Source organism: Protopterus annectens, chromosome 14.part0 (assembly GCF_019279795.1).
Source record: "Protopterus annectens isolate FY-2018-M chromosome 14.part0, PAN1.0, whole genome shotgun sequence".
Classification (NCBI taxonomy): Eukaryota; Metazoa; Chordata; order Ceratodontiformes; family Protopteridae; genus Protopterus; species Protopterus annectens.
Genome location: NC_056748.1, coordinates 667,953,512 through 667,970,758, shown reverse-complemented (window position 1 = coordinate 667,970,758; position 17,247 = coordinate 667,953,512). Strand labels below are relative to the sequence as shown.

Below are 17,247 nucleotides of genomic sequence, written 5' to 3'. Positions count from 1 at the left end.
ATTGACTTTCTTTATCATATTGCCCTGCTGTGGATGATCTTGTTTGACCTGGCTGCATATCAGATCATGGTCCTTTCTGGCATCTGTGAAGCAATAGCATACTATCCAATATGTGACACATTAGAATAGGTTGTGCAGCAGTAGCTACCTGAGGGATCCAGTCAACAGAAATGTTTCAGCTGTCCAAACATCCACTCCAAAACCTTCTCTGACTGGATGTGGGGAAGACGGAGTCTCCTTATACTGTTTACTGATGTTTGTCTTCAGTCATTGTTGTAGATGGTATCCAGTAAAAATTATTGAGTATAATATAATTTACTTTTCTTTGCTATATGCATCAGTATGTGTCTGTCAGTATTTGTCTCTTATCATCTGTGACACGCATCTACCAGGTATCCACTAAGTGACCCCGTTTATGCATGGCAGAGGTCCCCAATATGGTAGATGTATCAGGTGAACTTAAAGTATGTTGGATATTAATGTTTGTGATTGTACCATAGGCAGTTAATGTTCTAGTGCCTCTTTCAATTGGCATTATACTTTCCAAGGACACACAGGCACACATTTTTGTGTGTGTGTAAAGTAGGTTTTTATCAACCAACCCAGGCACACTGAAAGGTCGATGTGGTGTGACAATCCTTCAGATGTATTGCCATGTCTAAAACAGCCATTTGCATTTCCCACTGCAACATCCAGAAGGAAACTTATCATAACAGATAGGGAGATCTGTCATATTCTCAAGATGTAATCATCTGGTCTATGGAAGGTGCTTCCAGTTAGGATGGGCATTACTATGAGCAGCTTAATCTCTGATGCAATGGTCCATCCATGACATCCGCACAGTTTCACTTATGTATGCAAATAATGCAGAGCCACGATCATTGAGTGGTTCCATTCATGTATGTAAATAATGCATATTTCTATCCAAGAACATCATGTGGCTCCATTTATGAATGCAGATAAAGCATATTTCCATCAACAAGCATCATGCTGTTCTACTCTTGTATATAAATAATATAGTTTTACTTCTTTTCATTTGTTAATCAGATAAGTGAGCTGGTCTACTGACCATTTTCAGTCACAGCCTGACTACCTTTAGTGGTACAAATTCAAAAAATGATGGTGTAAAACAAAAGAGCAATACAAGCAAGCAATGCCAGTGGTACCACTACACAAAATTATAAGTGATATGATCTAATGGGTGGAAAAGCATGTATAAAACACATTCTTTTCTACAGTACATTAAGATGTACAACAAATTTAGACAGGAAGTTCTACAAACAGTTTATACAATATTTACAATCCTTTCATATGATATAAAGCTTTTACGACAGCATGATGAATAAAGTATTCCATGTGTTTAAAGAACTGCATCATCAGTTAGCCTCCATTGTGAAAGGAGATGCACTTAAGCTTCATTATGTAAATGTTAATTTAGTGCATATTCAGAGGCGGTAAAGACTGATTATTTTTCATGTAGTTTATGATATTGTTCCACAGCACTATCCCTAATCTGGAGAAAGCTGTTTGAGCTTGCGACTGGCAAAAGTAATGGGATCATTCTGACTGCTTCTATGAGAATAGCAGTCTTTTTAGTGAGGGCAGAAAACACGTTGCAAAATTTTGACTATCAAGGTACTGAGAATAAAAGTAGCTGGACTGGTAATGGAAAGCAATTAGAATTTGTAATAGCTTGTAGTGATGTGTTTTAATGTCTGAAAGCAAAACAAATCTGTAAATTTTATTTTCTGGGGATTGTATTATTTGCACATTGACTGAAGAATGTAGACAAAGGAGAGGAAAGGTATTTTTAAAGAAGATGTAAGATATGGTAACACAGTTTAAGTTAGGAAAACAATTTCATAGTAATACTATAAGTATTAGAGAAGGTGAGTGATGGGTAAAGTACAATTACCAGACACTTTTGTTGTGAAAATCTGAGGTGAGGTTACCTATTCAGTCCTGTATTACAATAGTTCGAGTGGATGGAAGTTACTGAGGAGAGAAGAAAAGCATTCCTGCCACTAGCCCTCTGTTCCTTAGCGTCTTTATCACCGTATCGAATAAGTAAAATGCTGAACGCTCACAAGAGCGAACATGCCGAAATTCAAACTCGTTATTGTGGGAGGCTGCGCTCCCCACTAAATATATATTCCAACTTCGAGATCGCACTACAGTGAGGAAAGGGCAAATATCCCAATCTTCACTATACAGCGATCTCAAAAATGGACCCTCGACATTTCGGCACTTTCGCTATTGTGCCAATCGACATTTTTACTTTTCGATATGGTGATATAGATCTGTTCCTTATATGTCCAGGTTACCCTGGTCTTTAAAAACCTGCATCACAGCTCCACAGCCGGTTTCATGCTCCCCTGTGAATTTGCTGCAGCACATCACATTGATTTGGCTGTTGAACACTCAGTGTCCAAAGGCATGCAGTGGACTGGACAGTCTAAATTGGCTATAGGTGTGACGGCATGTGAGTGTTATGAAACAGCAACCACAACAGGGCTAGCCAACTGGTGGTGTGAACTTTGGCTCAAGATGATGATCACTGTTGATGGGATACCCTAATGCCATGTGCAAAAATGGGAAAAAGGGGGTTATAGATAGATGGAATCATTTTATTACATTATGGTATTGGTATATGTCAGGTGTTCCACTTAAATAGATATGTCACTATCAGGTAGAAATTACAGTATTGAACTGAGAGAGCTTGTAACATTTTCTCAGCAGTATATATTTGGCAACATTTGCTTTCATCTGTCAAGCAGTCATTTTATGGCACAGCCTGAATCATGTATTGTTTACAGCAGCTTGTCCTAAAGAAAAAGAAAACACAAAAGAAGAAGCAATTTTTGAGTCTCACTCAGCATCTGGACCAACTACACAGCATGTGTTTTTGCATTTAGAGTAAGAAACCAAGAACCTCTCATTTTCCCCATGTCAGAAGTCTAGCTGTACTTGGTAATCCTAAGCTTCTTCTGTAGATTAAATTTTCTGTTTGCTTTGTTTTTGTTTTGATTCCGTTTTCAGTCTTTTAGCCACATGTGCCCTGACTGCAATTTTTAAGTCATCTTGACCTTTTTGTATTCTCCATATACTTCTCTGTTTTAAAAGGGGTATCATATGTATCATCTATGCATTACATGATGTTTTCTAATCTAACAGAGCAAGCAGAACTACATTTGACTATTGCTCAGAATGGAGACTTCCAGCCTTAGTAATTTTCAAGGCTGCTTATTTGTTATGCCCATCAAGCTTTAAAGTATTAAGCTGGTTCACAGGTGGTTGCTAGCCTAGCCAAGCTTACTCCAAATTTAACAAAATACTGCTGACATATGTCAACACCTCAAGAAATTTTAAAGTTATGATATATGCTTGCACAAATCAAGCATTCACAGGCTGCCTCTGTCCATTACATTAGGGACATAGGTGCCAAGACGAGGATAAACTTCTAAGTTCCCATCCATTCATCCAAGTTACTTTTGCACAGGGTTAGAACTGAACATTCCTTCACATGGATGGGGAGCCTGTTTTAGAGAAAGGGTAATGTTTGACAGACATATTTGCCATTACAATATGTACTCTTCAAAAGTAAAAAGCCAAAAAGTAACTTTATAGTCATATAGAACTACACAAGTGTAGATTAAATCAGATTCCATGCAATCAGGTAATCATGGGACAGGCAAAAAAGAAATCATGTACATAGAAAGACATAATTTAAAACATATAATACTACTACCACCATCTTATAAATCAATTCTACACTTAAGTATATAGTTACATATATTCCTAGAAACACACCCTTGTTAAGATACACACATCTAGCAGCAAGGTTGACGGAATAGTATTGCACATGAACCATGTACCACATTATGGGTGAACAAGCGCATAGCAGTAGCAGATGAAGAACAAATATTGCACCTGGGTTATTAATACAAATTATAATGGTTGGCTGGGCTTAGTAAATAATAGAGGAAATATATATTTGTCATATATGAGGCTTACATCCTTATATCAGATATTTCTGATATTTGTTTTGTGGATGTGCAACAGTTCCACCTGTTTGAGATTAAGAGGATGTCTTATATGTGTGTGTGTGTGTGTGTGTGTGTGTGTGTGTGTGTGTGTGTGTGTGTGTGTGTGTGTGTGTGTGTGTATATATATATATATATATATATATATATATATATATATATATATAAGCATTCAACACCACATGCTCCAACCTCAACATCATACATGCCAAACATGCTGGAGGGACTGGTTCATAACCCAGAGACTGCCCATTCTATAACGGAAAAAAAACAAGTATATGTCAACAAAACTGGATGGATCTTCAAGAGCAATACCCTGATGAGTGTATAGTATGAACTTCACCCAATATAGCACCAGCACTCCGACATAGACCAAATATAGACTTTATTGTAAAAACAGATAAAAACCATTCGGTTAAGCGCTTTCATCAATAAGACTTCCTCAGAACAATACAACTCCATATAAACCTCAAAATACTGAAATACATTCTGTTCAAGTCACATGGTGGTTCCATTAATGCCTTAAAGTGTTAGAGGTGCATAGGTCTTGAATGTAATAAAACATTTTTTCCATTTTGACACTTCATGTTCACTATAAATTCAGTACTTTCTAAAAATTATGCTACTTTATATATACCATAACATAACTATATATTAAAACAAGATTATGTGTGTGTGTGTGTGAACAACTGTGTGTATTAAACCTGTGTGTATGTGTGTGTGTGTGTGTGTGTGTGTGTGTGTGTGTATATATATATATATATATATATATATATATATATATATATATATACAAGCATTCAACAGCACATAAAACATCATACATATCAAATATACCTGTTTATGTAGATTACTACTCATATACTATAATGTAAAAAAAACAAGGCCATTATACATAGCTCTCATAAATTTTTTTTTTTTTAAAGAAAATTACGCAGTGTAAAATCATTAAATGTAATCTGAAAAGATAAAATCACCAACCGTCTGAGCATCATGTACTTTTAATAGGATTAGCATAACACAACTGCATCAATTAATTAAACCAAAAGTATAGTGACAGTTAGGGTGTCATAAAAATGCAGCTAATGAGAGCGGTTCAGTTCTGCTTTGGACACCTGCACAAATTAAGGCAAAATAGTAAAAGTTAGAGCAACTTCAATGGTGCGTTACCATAATTATCCAGCTTCAGCAAATCATAGGTCATCTGTTAGTCAGTATGTGTGTATTTTTTATTTGCCTGAATAACTAAGGTAATCCAAAATTTAATATTTCACATGCAACAGTATGCCAACTTGGAAATCATTTCCATTCAGTGAGATTTATTGAGATATTATTAGATGACTAAAAAGCTTTCAAAGCACCTACGTAAATTCTCCAGGAACTGCCACGATTGCAAGATTTCCAATAGTGATGATTTGAACATCAACTATATCTGGGTGCCAGGGGACAGGCTTTGACAACTGCAAAAATGACAGAGTTAATAAAGCATGTGGATTAGCCAGTTTCTCCAAAACTTGCAAACTTGTTCCTTATTCACATGTTCTATTAGAATTTATCTACAATGAAAAAAACAGCAAAGTTATCATCAAAATATTTGATTTGGGGAATACTGGGGCACTAATACATGAATAGAAAGAAAACATGTTGCTATCTATTTAGGAATATACAGTTCAGCAACTGCTCAAATAGAAAAATACCAGACTGTGCATTTTCTAACAGTTAACTATTCGCTATCAACAACAAACAAAGCTTCATTAACTGTTACAGCTAAGCAGAGATAAAAGCATTCATAGTAATTAAAGTCAAAGAAAACTGCATTTATTAATGGTTTAAGTGCAGACTGACATGTTAAAAGATAACTCCACCCAAATGTCATTTTGCTTTTCAAAAAATGCTTACTTCCCTTTAATCCAACACCAAAAAATTCACACATAGAGAAAGCATCATTTTATAATTATTCCATGTGTTTTATGCCTGTACTTGTTTTGATTTGACTTTGTTTTGGGGGAGTCTGGCAGTAAAAAATAACTTGGTTGAGTGATTCCTTGAATCATTTGGCCGAGATTATTGGGAGCCAGAGACATTTCGGAGGGAGAGCATATGGGCTAACACTTCAGTCTAGCTCAAACACACAAAAAGAACAGGTACTGGAAAAGAAAATCTTTCAGTTTTTACTTCTAGCTGACAAGCATACGAGCAACAAGGAATCAACTGCCCAGACAAATACATTCTTAAACAACTGACATTTGACATGATCCTGGAGGATCACTTGAAAGAACGGTGCAGAGCCAGTAATTTAAGATTTAAGTGCTTTCATTCATTTATTCTCTTTAGGTCGAGCTTCATCAGAAATCTAAAGTCATTCCATTCACAACTGAAAAATATACTAGCACTGGGGGTGGGCATGTGAGGTGGGTGGAGTGTGTGTGTAAGAGGAAGGTGTACCCAATTACCTGTCCAATCTCAGTATGCATTTTATGTTGAGATTGCCATTTAGCCCTGGAGGTATGTCTGCTTTCAGGGCTATCTACCAGCTGAGTTGTCATACTTTGAGCAAGGTATTTGTATCACCACTATATGTGGATACCTGTTCAAGGACATGAAACTTAAAGCTAGAATTTGGGTTACCAAAGGGAGTGGTGTTTTGTAGTCGCGTTGGTGTGGTCACTGCAGGGAATCACTTGAAAGTGCTCTTTAATTCTATCACTGAACTTGCGTGTTATTTTGCCAATGTAAAACACATTACAGTGGGAGCATGTTCTTAGGCAGACTACACTGGTGCTGTTGCAATCGTTTTTAACATGAAACACAATGGGAGTATTTTTGGTGTGTATTTTGAAGTTGTTTACTGCAAGAATATATTTGCAACAGCAGCAGCAGCCACAAGGATGGGAAAAGGGGAATGGAACCAGGTCCATAGAGGGAGGATAATTACATTGTAATAGCCCTTTTATTAGTTTGGTTTCCTTGCAACAGAACGCCGATTCCTTTCCAAATGCTCTGATGAGCTCCAAATTGCTACAGATGATTCCCCAATTGTCTGTGATGGACTTCTTGATGGATGCTGCATCCAATGAAATGGGTAATGGAAACCTAGTAGTGTTAGAAGTGTTAACCTCAGGGTGGTTGCTGAACCCATACTTGAGAATAGGAAGGTGGCATGTGAGCTTGTCCTTAGCAACTTGCTGGTAACAGCTGGTTACCAGTTGGAGAGGGTAGTGTTTTTCTAAGAAGAGGTTGCTCAAGAATTCACATTCTTTTTCAAATGTGGAGCCCTCGCTGGTAATATGGCTAAGTCTGACGAATTGGTCTTTCACAATGTTTTTCTTGCTGGCTGCTGTAGTCTAGAAAATTATTTCTGAACGTAGCTTTTCTAAAGATACTAGAGCTAAAGGAGTGCACGCTTTCTTCCTGGTAAGCGTGATGTCTAGGAAGTGGACTTTGTGTCCCTTGTCAGAGATTTTGTCAGAGATTGTAAATCATCAGAAGTCTGCTGGTCTGTATATATGTGAGTTATGAAGGAGTTCAGCTCTTGGGTCATCTATATAGCATTTGTGTGTGTGCTCCCTTAGTTTGGTTAGTTAGTTTCTTTAGGTGTCTTGTTCCCAACATTAAATTGGCATATTGCGGTGGCATCATTTAACCCCCATGGCCACTCCTTTAAGTTGTCTGTAAATGATACCTTCAAAGGCAGAAAAGTTGGTTTCAAGCACTAGTTTTAGTAGAATACTAAATGTCAGTGCTCTTTCTGGGTCCATTTTCCTATGAACTGTTAGGTATTTTTCTACAAACTGAATACCTTCTTTGTGGGGGATGCTTGACTAGAGGGCCACAACATCCATGGTTACTTGTACCCATTTTTAAAGTTCTGTTTGTGTGTTTATTGGAACACAGAAACCCCATTAAGGAATTCCCAAGAGTCCGAGATAGAACTCAGATGTCTGCACACAATGGGGTTGAGATAGAAGTCTAGCAGCTCTGAGATGTACTTAGCTTTTGTTCTTTTAAAAGACACTATGTGTCTAGGGAGGGGGGCAGTTGGGTTTTTGTGTATCTTGAGGATCCCAAATAGTTTGCAGACTTCAGGTACTTCCACCATCATGAAGTCATATTCTTCATCAAAGATTTTGCCTTTGTAGTGGAGTTCCACAATACTAGGTCAATTTTGTGAAAACAAGATAGTACTTGCTCCTTGGGGATCTTACAGTAGCTGTTGTCTTTGGACAGAACTTCCTGCATTTTGTTGCAGTACATTCTGTGGCTCACGGCCACAAATTCCTGCACCTTTTCTGCCTTCATTATTTTCATGTTAGGGGACTGAATGTGCGGAGTGCTTTTTCTTTAATAATGAGGTTAACCTACTTCCTTTGGGGTTTGTTGTTGAGGGTTGTTCTGATTTCTGCCTTGCAAACTTTGGCAAAATTACTAAGCTGGTTGTTGAGGGTGGGGTTAAGTCTGCTTTTTCTTTTTAGTAGTGGCACACCTTCTTGGTAGTCACTACTATGGTCTAGGCCACTAGGCATGCTGTTTTGTGAGGGAAAATTACTAGCCCTCATAGTTCGAAGTAGGAGTGCATCCCTTGTTTGTTCTGCGTAATTACATGCTGTGCTTCTGTTTTGTGGTGTGTGTGTGTGTTCATGTGCAGGTGAGGGGCTAATGGCATCTCAGTATTATTGTGGTGTTGCCTTCCATTAATCCCTAAACAAACACAGTTTTCTGCAAAAACTACAGCTTTGGCAATATTATTCCCTGAATTATCAATTACCCAAATCTAGGTCACTAATATTGTCAGTTAACAACACTGGATGGCTTCAAGTCTAAACTGAAGGAACATTTGCTAGAAGAAATTGCATGTAATTGCATTCATGACACTGTATATAAGTTGCTGTAGACTTTCTGTAACTAAAAGTCTTACATATAATTAATCACACTGGTAAGAGTACAACACCCTGCAAGTACTATAAGTATGTTATATATTTACATATTACTTGAAATAGTGTGAATATTGTTGCTTCTTTCTACCTCTTTTCTATGTGTATGTACTTTTGATAGATTATGAAATGGTGTATTTTCATTTTTTTTATTTTTTTAGTCCTTTGGACTACTGCACTGACATGCAACTTCCCCAGTAAGGTTACTCTGCATGCAAAGGCCCCCATGAGAGGAAGCCAGGAGAGCAGTAACTGAATCAGAAAGGCTTGCTATAGTATGGAAGCCTTCTGAGATAAGGATTCCACATTGCAGTAAGCCATTCCCAAAGGGTTTAATTTAATCAATTTTAAAAGAATAAAGATCCATCAACCTTCTCTGCTTATCATTCTGCATCACTCCCAAATGTAGATTACAGCATTTTATGTCTATAATGGATTAAAATTTATACTTCCTTCATTAGTTGACAAAGATCAAACAGGACTTGCTCTAAAAAGGCAAGTACAAGATAATATAAAAAGAATTAATACAGCAATTAATTATCCTAATATTAATTAAAATTGGCAATTATAATTTTACACAGAGGAAAAAGTTTTAGGCTCAATTAAATTGCTGTATTTTTAGAATATTGAAGACATTTGGTTTCCCCTCACCTTTTAATAATACTACTAAACTACTTATATCAAAATCAATAAATGTATCCCTCAAGTCATTCAAAATGATAACAGGGACAACCATGAATGACACATCCCCTTTGCTTTTCTCCTTAGCTACAGAACCACATATATTTTTTTTTATTCAAACTTCATATAGCTTTGGAGACCACCAAAGAGCTCAAGCACAATGGTTGAGACAAATCACAGGACGGGGGACAAGGAGAAAATGCAGCAAGAGCTGGCAGAGTTTAAATCAGCTCCACATGTAGAACAGCTTTGTAAACTGTTCCAAAATGTGACTGCAGTCACTGGTCATATAGACCAAGGATGGCAACAAATAGGCAACCAAAAGAGAGATATGAATAAGCTGAAATAAATAATCTAGGACTTTGAATAGGAGAGAGCAGCACTAATATCAAAGTTCCAGGAACACAATAAAAGCTGACAGAATAAAGCTACAGTGGCAAACAGAAAAACTACATTAGAAAAACAGGTCTAGAAGAAACAAAATAAGGGTAATGGGGGTATCAGAGCAATTCCAGAGACAAAACTGGATTTGCTAGAAACAAGAGGTCACTTTGTGAAGATAGGTAAAGGCTGCCAGCCTAGCCAGATAGAATTCTGTAGATAATTCTGTCATTTGTAAATATTAATGTAAGCCACAGGCTTGTTCTCTTAAATGTGAAAAGACTGCATTGGATACTAAACTGCAAAAATGTAACAGTGCACTCAGCTGTAAGAAAGCTAAGTCGAGCATTTCATGACTGTCTTTGATGTTAAAATTCGGAGCCGATATGTCTAGAGAGAGGCATCCTGCCTATTGTTTTAAGATCAGAGTTAATGGCTAGAATTTGCATGTATAAGTGTCCTTTATTGCTCAGGTTTCTGACCCAGTGTAAAGAATGTAAATGTAGTTTCTGTTAGCCTGGGAACACCAGAGTAGTGTGAAGAATGATGTCATGTGAAGCAGCTCTGTGTTATCAATTTAAAGAGAGAGAATAAGAGAGCTCTGAGCATTTTGTCTTAAGAACATCCAACATCACCAGCACTGCTTTGCTCTATATGTAAATTATTTAGAACTGTGTTTTCTCTTAGATATAGCTAGGAAATAGGAAGATTAGACTAGTTTGTTTTCTGTGATATCAGAACTTTTCTACCGTATTATTTTAAGTATTTTTCTGTGATCTCTGAACTCTTGACTAGCACTGTATAGTAAGTAGCATTGCCTTGTGTTTTTATTATTTATTATTAAATATTTTTAAACCTATCAGCTGCGGCTGGTTTGTGTAGAGATCATTTAAGCTCTAAGAATACATTGCATGTATATAGTGATGCTGTACCAAGTCACTCCAAATTAAGTCTCGACTGCTAGGTCACGCTTACCATTTGGATAATATTGTGCAGTAATTGGACACCCTTTTAAGGGCCTTTGAATAGCTGATAAATATTAGTGGGTGGTGGCAGATGGTATTACCTTTTAGACTGGACAGAAAAGGGGCACAGCTGAGAACCCATGGCAGCCTTCCCCAGGCATGTCTGTGTGGTTGTATAAACAATATCTCAATGTGTGTTTGTGTGTCAGCTACTTGGGTAGGGACAGGAAGCAATGGTTGGACAGACAGGGTGCTGGAGGATTTAGCTTGCCCACTAGCCTGAGATCTGGACCCTATATCTGTGCCAGTGGGGAGTTTTACTGGGGACCTGGAGAGAATGGGAGTAACTATCCCCAGACTGACTGTGATCTCTGTGTGCTCTTAAGGAAATGGTACTTTACTGTGTGTGTATTTATTATCCTTTCCCAATATGGATGCCCTTCACTGGTGTTAGTGGTGAGGATTGAGGCTCCTTGATTGTTGGGCCAGTGTACGGGTGTCACACACTTAATCAGATTACAAGAACTGATTATAGAAAAAGACCACAGAGAGCTATTAGAAGGGGAGGAGCAAGAGGCAGAAAGCCAACACACATGAGCATACAGACACAAATATAAACTGAAAAAAATAAAGAAATTATGAGATAATGCAGAACACTTTAAGTGATGCCCTTTAATCGTATGCTTGTAAAATAGGTGGAGCATTATTCCAATTCATTGCACATACTGAGAAAAAGGATGACTTAACTTGTTGGGTGACTGAAAGGTCATGGACATTTATTTGTGGATTAACTACCCAGCATCTAAACCATAGGATGGAAGGGAACTAGCTATAGGTCCTACACAGATGGAGAAGTGCAAGCTATTGTTATGGAGATTGCAGAGAGTAATAAACAGAGAAAAATTCAAACATCACACTAGAAATGAAATGAGACATACTTGAAATGAGCCAGAAAGGAGGTAAGAAATAGAAGAGTTGCAGACAACGTCTGATGTAGGTGAACTTATGGGAAAATGAACTACAGAGGAAGTCAACTAAGGTGTTCAAAGTAATGTCAACAAGTGTGAGGGGCAAGTCATAGACTATGGCAAACTAAGTTATAGAATATGGCAAACTAAAGAAATGGAGGAACAATCACAGAAAACAGAAGTATGAAGGGAATACATAAAAAGATACAGAGAGAAGAACAAGAAGCTGGTCAAAACAAAAATTAAGCAGAATGGGAGAGTCGGATAGCAATCACAGCCGAAACAGTGACAAAGATGTGGGAAGCAGAAGATCATCATACTGGGAAATGGGAGACATTACATCTGAAGCCACAATTCATTCAATCACCTGGTACTGAACCACAGACAGGTTGCCCATGTCAAAGGTGGAGGGAACAAAAGTGAAAATGGGAAATGACAAAAATGAGGGAGCTAATATAACCATTGTAAACTGAGCAGCCTGATCATTCATGAAGGCAAGAGAGAAGAAACAAGAAAATGTAGTAGAAAAAGAGCAGATGTACTTAGTAAATTCCAGGGTTTTCAGGTTTGGGTCACAGCTACAAGACAAAAGAACTGAGAAATTAAGATGATGGAAGTGACAGGACGAAATGAGGTAAATCAGGATGAAAAGTGTAATTGAGATGTAGGAAGACTGAGCACTATTCAAAGGTATGAAGTAGTTTCTATTCTATTGCATAACTCTCAACTTCTTAGCACAAAAAGTCTGGACAAAGCCAAAAAGAATGGCATGACAAAGGCCCAAAAATAGGGACATGTTTTAAATATTAATCTTATAAACTTAGAAAGTTATTAGAATAAAAGTTTATGTGTTAGTATGCATTTTCCAAATAATTTAAAGTCTGAAATTCAAATGTCTGCCATTAAGGAGTGTCAATCCTCAATGATTTACCAGAACACCACAAATTGTATGAGGAACAGATAAAAAAAAGACTCAAAATTTGGACATTCTGCAAAACCTGAACAGTTGAAAGACACCTTATATTGTGCTACAGCAATACTGGAATGGCTGTACATAAAGGCAAATTATTTTACACGTTGACATTTTATGTTCAACATTAGGAGAGAAACATGCAATTATAAAGAAATAGGAGTAGTTATGGTGATTTTTATTATATGGAATTTCTTAAGATAGCCCATCTTTTATAGTACTAGTATTTTTATATAATTGTAAGCTTTATCAGGAGAGCAGTGGGCAAAACTATTGTGGTACTTTAATGGAAACAGAAATAATTATGGCAACACCAGTCTTTGGTTCAACAGCATTGTGTTTGAGCAGAGTGAAATGGAATATGTGAAGCTGTTACAAAATGTCAGCTGTAGAGGAAACTAGTAGTGACTATAGGAGAGGCAAGAGAAAAAAAGATGCAAACAACAGATAGGAGACAATAAGAGAAAATGAATGTGGGAAGGAAAGCAAATAACAGAACAGAGGAAAATAGGACAAGGTGAATGACCCATGTCAAAAGGCAATCACATTGCAGACAAGGAGGTAAATTCAATTCCAAAGGAAGGAAGGAAGATGGGACCAAGCCTACATGAAGGATAAGGTCCAGCTAAGCAGGGGAAACCAGGAGAAGACACCATCTGAAGGCAGCATGGGGGGGGGGCATAACCAAAGGAAAAAGGAGAGATTAAACATGGAATAAACATTGTAACAGCGGTGAAAGGAGATACTGCCAGCCTAGCTAGCTGGAATTTTGTAAATAATTATATGTCATTGGTGAATATCAAAATGATTTATATAGGATGCTTGCGTTACAAATGTATTAGAACTGTATGACGTGTATATCAAACTGCTTGTACAGATGTGTGTTGAAAAGCTATTTGCAACGTGCTGTTTGAAATGTAACCACAGTGTGCCCTATTGGAAAAGGACAGAAATTTACGTGCACTATTATAACTATTTAGATATATTTATTTTAGTTATTTTATTTATGTATTTAACATTTCTTTACCGGGAAAGTCTGACTTGGAGCGAAGCCAATTTTCAGTGGAGGCCTGGGGAGAAATGCTCCAGATGTATAGCTTTGAAACATGGGTGGAAACAACAGCACCTGGAGGAAACCCACAAGCACACAGGGAAGACATGCAGACTCTGCACAGAAGGCACTCCAGCAGAGAATCAAACCGGATAACCTCTTTCTGTGTGGCAACAATGCTACTGTGTCATCACTGTGCTGTCCAAATTTTAACAGTGGAAATTGGGATATAGAAGGTTAACCTCGGTCTAGTAAATTTTACAAAAATACCTGAAATTAAATTACTTTATGGCCATAAAAGATTGTATCTTTCACTTTTCAATGCAGCAAGAAACACAATGTCTGTACTAGGAAACTTTCCGTATTGTCTTTAAGGTGAACTAATTACTAGTTTTGTAAACATGAATTAATGCAATTGTTTTATGACTTCCAGTATCTTCCAGAGATCTGAGAAGCCCTTGTCTGCATATTTTTAAAGCTAGATGCTAAATGCTACCAGATGCTATAAATGGTTGTTTTGACCTGGGGACTAGAAGTCCTATAAAAGAAATGATGTCATTCTGCAAGCTATCCCAGGAATAATATTTTTGATATTAATTTGAAAAGTCTCTTAGTGAAACAGAGCATTCTGCATTCTGTCTTGGACCTGACAACAATTAGAAGATCCATTCACCACATCTACCTTGCTCTATTAGTAAGTTCTTAGATTATAGTAATTCTCTTTGATTCAGTCACGAATACAGTGAAGCTTAGTTTAGATATTTTGCTTTATTTGAGACTGTCCTGCAATGTTGTTTTAAATATTTCCTGTGGTTTTGAACTCTGATGTCACACTGAACATACATTTAGTATTGTCTTGTTCTTTTATTATTTATTATTAAATACATTTGAACCTTTCATTGTGTCTGATCTGTGTAGAGATATTTAAGTTCTGAGAGTACTTGCATATTTATTTTGTGACTGTGGGCCACTCCTAATAGCCTTGCTCTTGGCCAAACTGCCATTTGTATTGGTATTAATATTACACAGTAAGATTGGACACCCTTTGTTAAGGGCATTAAGGCAGCTGATAAAGAGTAGACTAGTGACAGTGGTAACTACCTTACATTCTGGGCAGAAGGGAGCATGGGTAGTAAACCTGTGCCAGCCTTTCTCGTGTGTGTGTGTGTGTGTGTGTGTGTGTGTGTGTGTGTGTGTGTGTGTGTGTGTGTGTGTGTGTGTGTGTGTAAATCAGACCTTAAAGAGTGTGTGTGTATGTCAGCTACTTGGGCAGGAACACAGCACTGGTTGGACAGAGAGGGTGATAGAGGTCTTAGCTTGGTGACTCAGCTGAGATCTCAGCTCTATAGCTGTGCCAGTAGAGTGTCTTATTATTCTTATTGAGAAAGAGTGAGAAACCAGCCCCAGACTGACTGTGGTTTCTGTGTGCTCTTAAGGGAAATTGCACTTGATGCAGACAGCTGGATCTGGAAATACTGTCTGTGTACTTTGCATCCTCGCAGTGTACATTCCCTATTGGTGTCAGTGGTGAGGATTGAGGCTCCTCTATTCCTAGTCCAGTGGTGGGTTGTCACATATTGGTTGGCAGTGGTGGGATCACATACTGCTATTTAGTGGTGTGGATATTGAACTCCTGTAGCCTGTAAACAGTGGTCACTAAAGAGGGTGTTTGTACTCTCAAGCAGTCATGCAGTAGACAGAGTTTCATATCACAATAGTTTTATTTATTTTTTGTTAGCTTAGTCAGGGAGAGCAAGATGGATGTAAGCAGAGGATTATGACAAGCTGACAAGGAACCATTTGGCTGAGATGTGCCAAGCCAAAAGTCTGGGGCACGCCAAAGCGACTAAAGCAGAAATGTTTGCAGCCTTAACTACAGCTGCATCACAGACCAGCAACCACAAAGGTAACCAGACTAGCCTTGGGGATGTACAACTCTCTGAAAATGGACAGTTCAACTTTGCCTCAGAGGACTTAAAAATCCATCTGGAGTTTATGAGACAAACTGGAGGCCAAATGTTTGGAATTAGAATCAGCAGAGACACATTGGTGCTTGGAGGTTGAAGCAGAATCAGCAGAGAGAAAGACATCTGGAAGCTGAAGAAAATGAGAGGCATAAGCAACATGAAAAGGGTATGCTGACTCCTCACCAGGGTCATGGAGGTAATGGGGAAGGGAATAACAACCTTAGAAGCAATAAAGGTCAGTAAATTTCTTGCACAATTTACAGAGGGTGATAACTTTGATAGTTTTATTTGCATGTTTGAAGGGGTATGTAAACAGTATAATGTTGAGCAAGGTCTCAGAGTATGTTTCCTGACCCCCTTACTCCATAGTAAAGCTGTAACTGTTATTTCTAAATTGTCTGATACTGATTGCTTAAGTTATAATACTGTTAAAAATTGTTTATTAGAGTGTTTTAAGTTAACACCTGAAGCTTACAGGAAAAAGCTCCGTGAGTATATATGCAAGGCAAATGAAAGTGTGTTTGAATATATTGCTGAGTTAAGAACTTATTTTCATAGGTGGGAGAGTGGGTGTCAGGTCACCACTTTTGAAGGGCTGGCAGACCTTTTGGTGAAGGAACAAGCCCTTAGCACTTTGCCTGAGGACATGAGAATCTAGTTGGCAGATAGGGAATGCAATACTGCATGTGAGCTGGGAAAAAGGAGAGATCTATACCTAACAAGCAGGGCATCACTGCACAGGAAAGCAATACCCACTGCTGCACATGGGTCTAGGGGAACACACAGTGGGCAGCCTAAACTGTCCTAACAGAGTCCACCAGTAACAGGGGAAGCCACTAGGTCAGGTACATGGCCAGGGATCAAGGGTTAAATGTCACCATTGGAGCCACGTAGCATACAAATGTCCACAGAGGCAAAGTGGAGAACAAAAGATAGGGGAGCAAGTAAGTGGGAATGACAGAATGACAGTGATAACTTGTCTGTAAACAACAAGGGCACCAAACTACCACAAGAGGTTATATCCTATCTTAGTAGATGGAAAACAGGCTACTGCTAAGAGAGAGAGAGCCTCTGACCTAACCATTGTGAAGCCTGCAATGGTTAAAGAGGAGCACTACTTGCTTGTGCAGTCTAATCCAGTCAGAGCTTTAGGAGGGGCCCCATTCCAAATACCTCTGGCTAGGGTTCACCTTGACTAGGAGGGTGGAAAAGGAAGCATGCAAGTAGGTGTGTTTGAGGATATCCCTGCAGATGTCCTGAGAGGGAATGATTCTGATAATGCAGTATCTT

At 38.0% G+C, this 17,247-nt stretch overlaps 1 protein-coding gene across 1 annotated transcript in view; it reads right to left on the bottom strand.

Annotated features, from left to right (window-relative positions):
* The window catches only part of ASAH2 (N-acylsphingosine amidohydrolase 2), a 426,905-nt gene that overhangs the window by 176,758 nt on the left and 232,900 nt on the right, over positions 1 to 17,247 (bottom strand). The window contains exon 12 of the mRNA XM_044056416.1: positions 5,409 to 5,503. Coding sequence (XP_043912351.1) covers positions 5,409 to 5,503 — 95 coding nt within the window. The remainder of the gene's footprint in view (positions 1 to 5,408; positions 5,504 to 17,247) is intronic.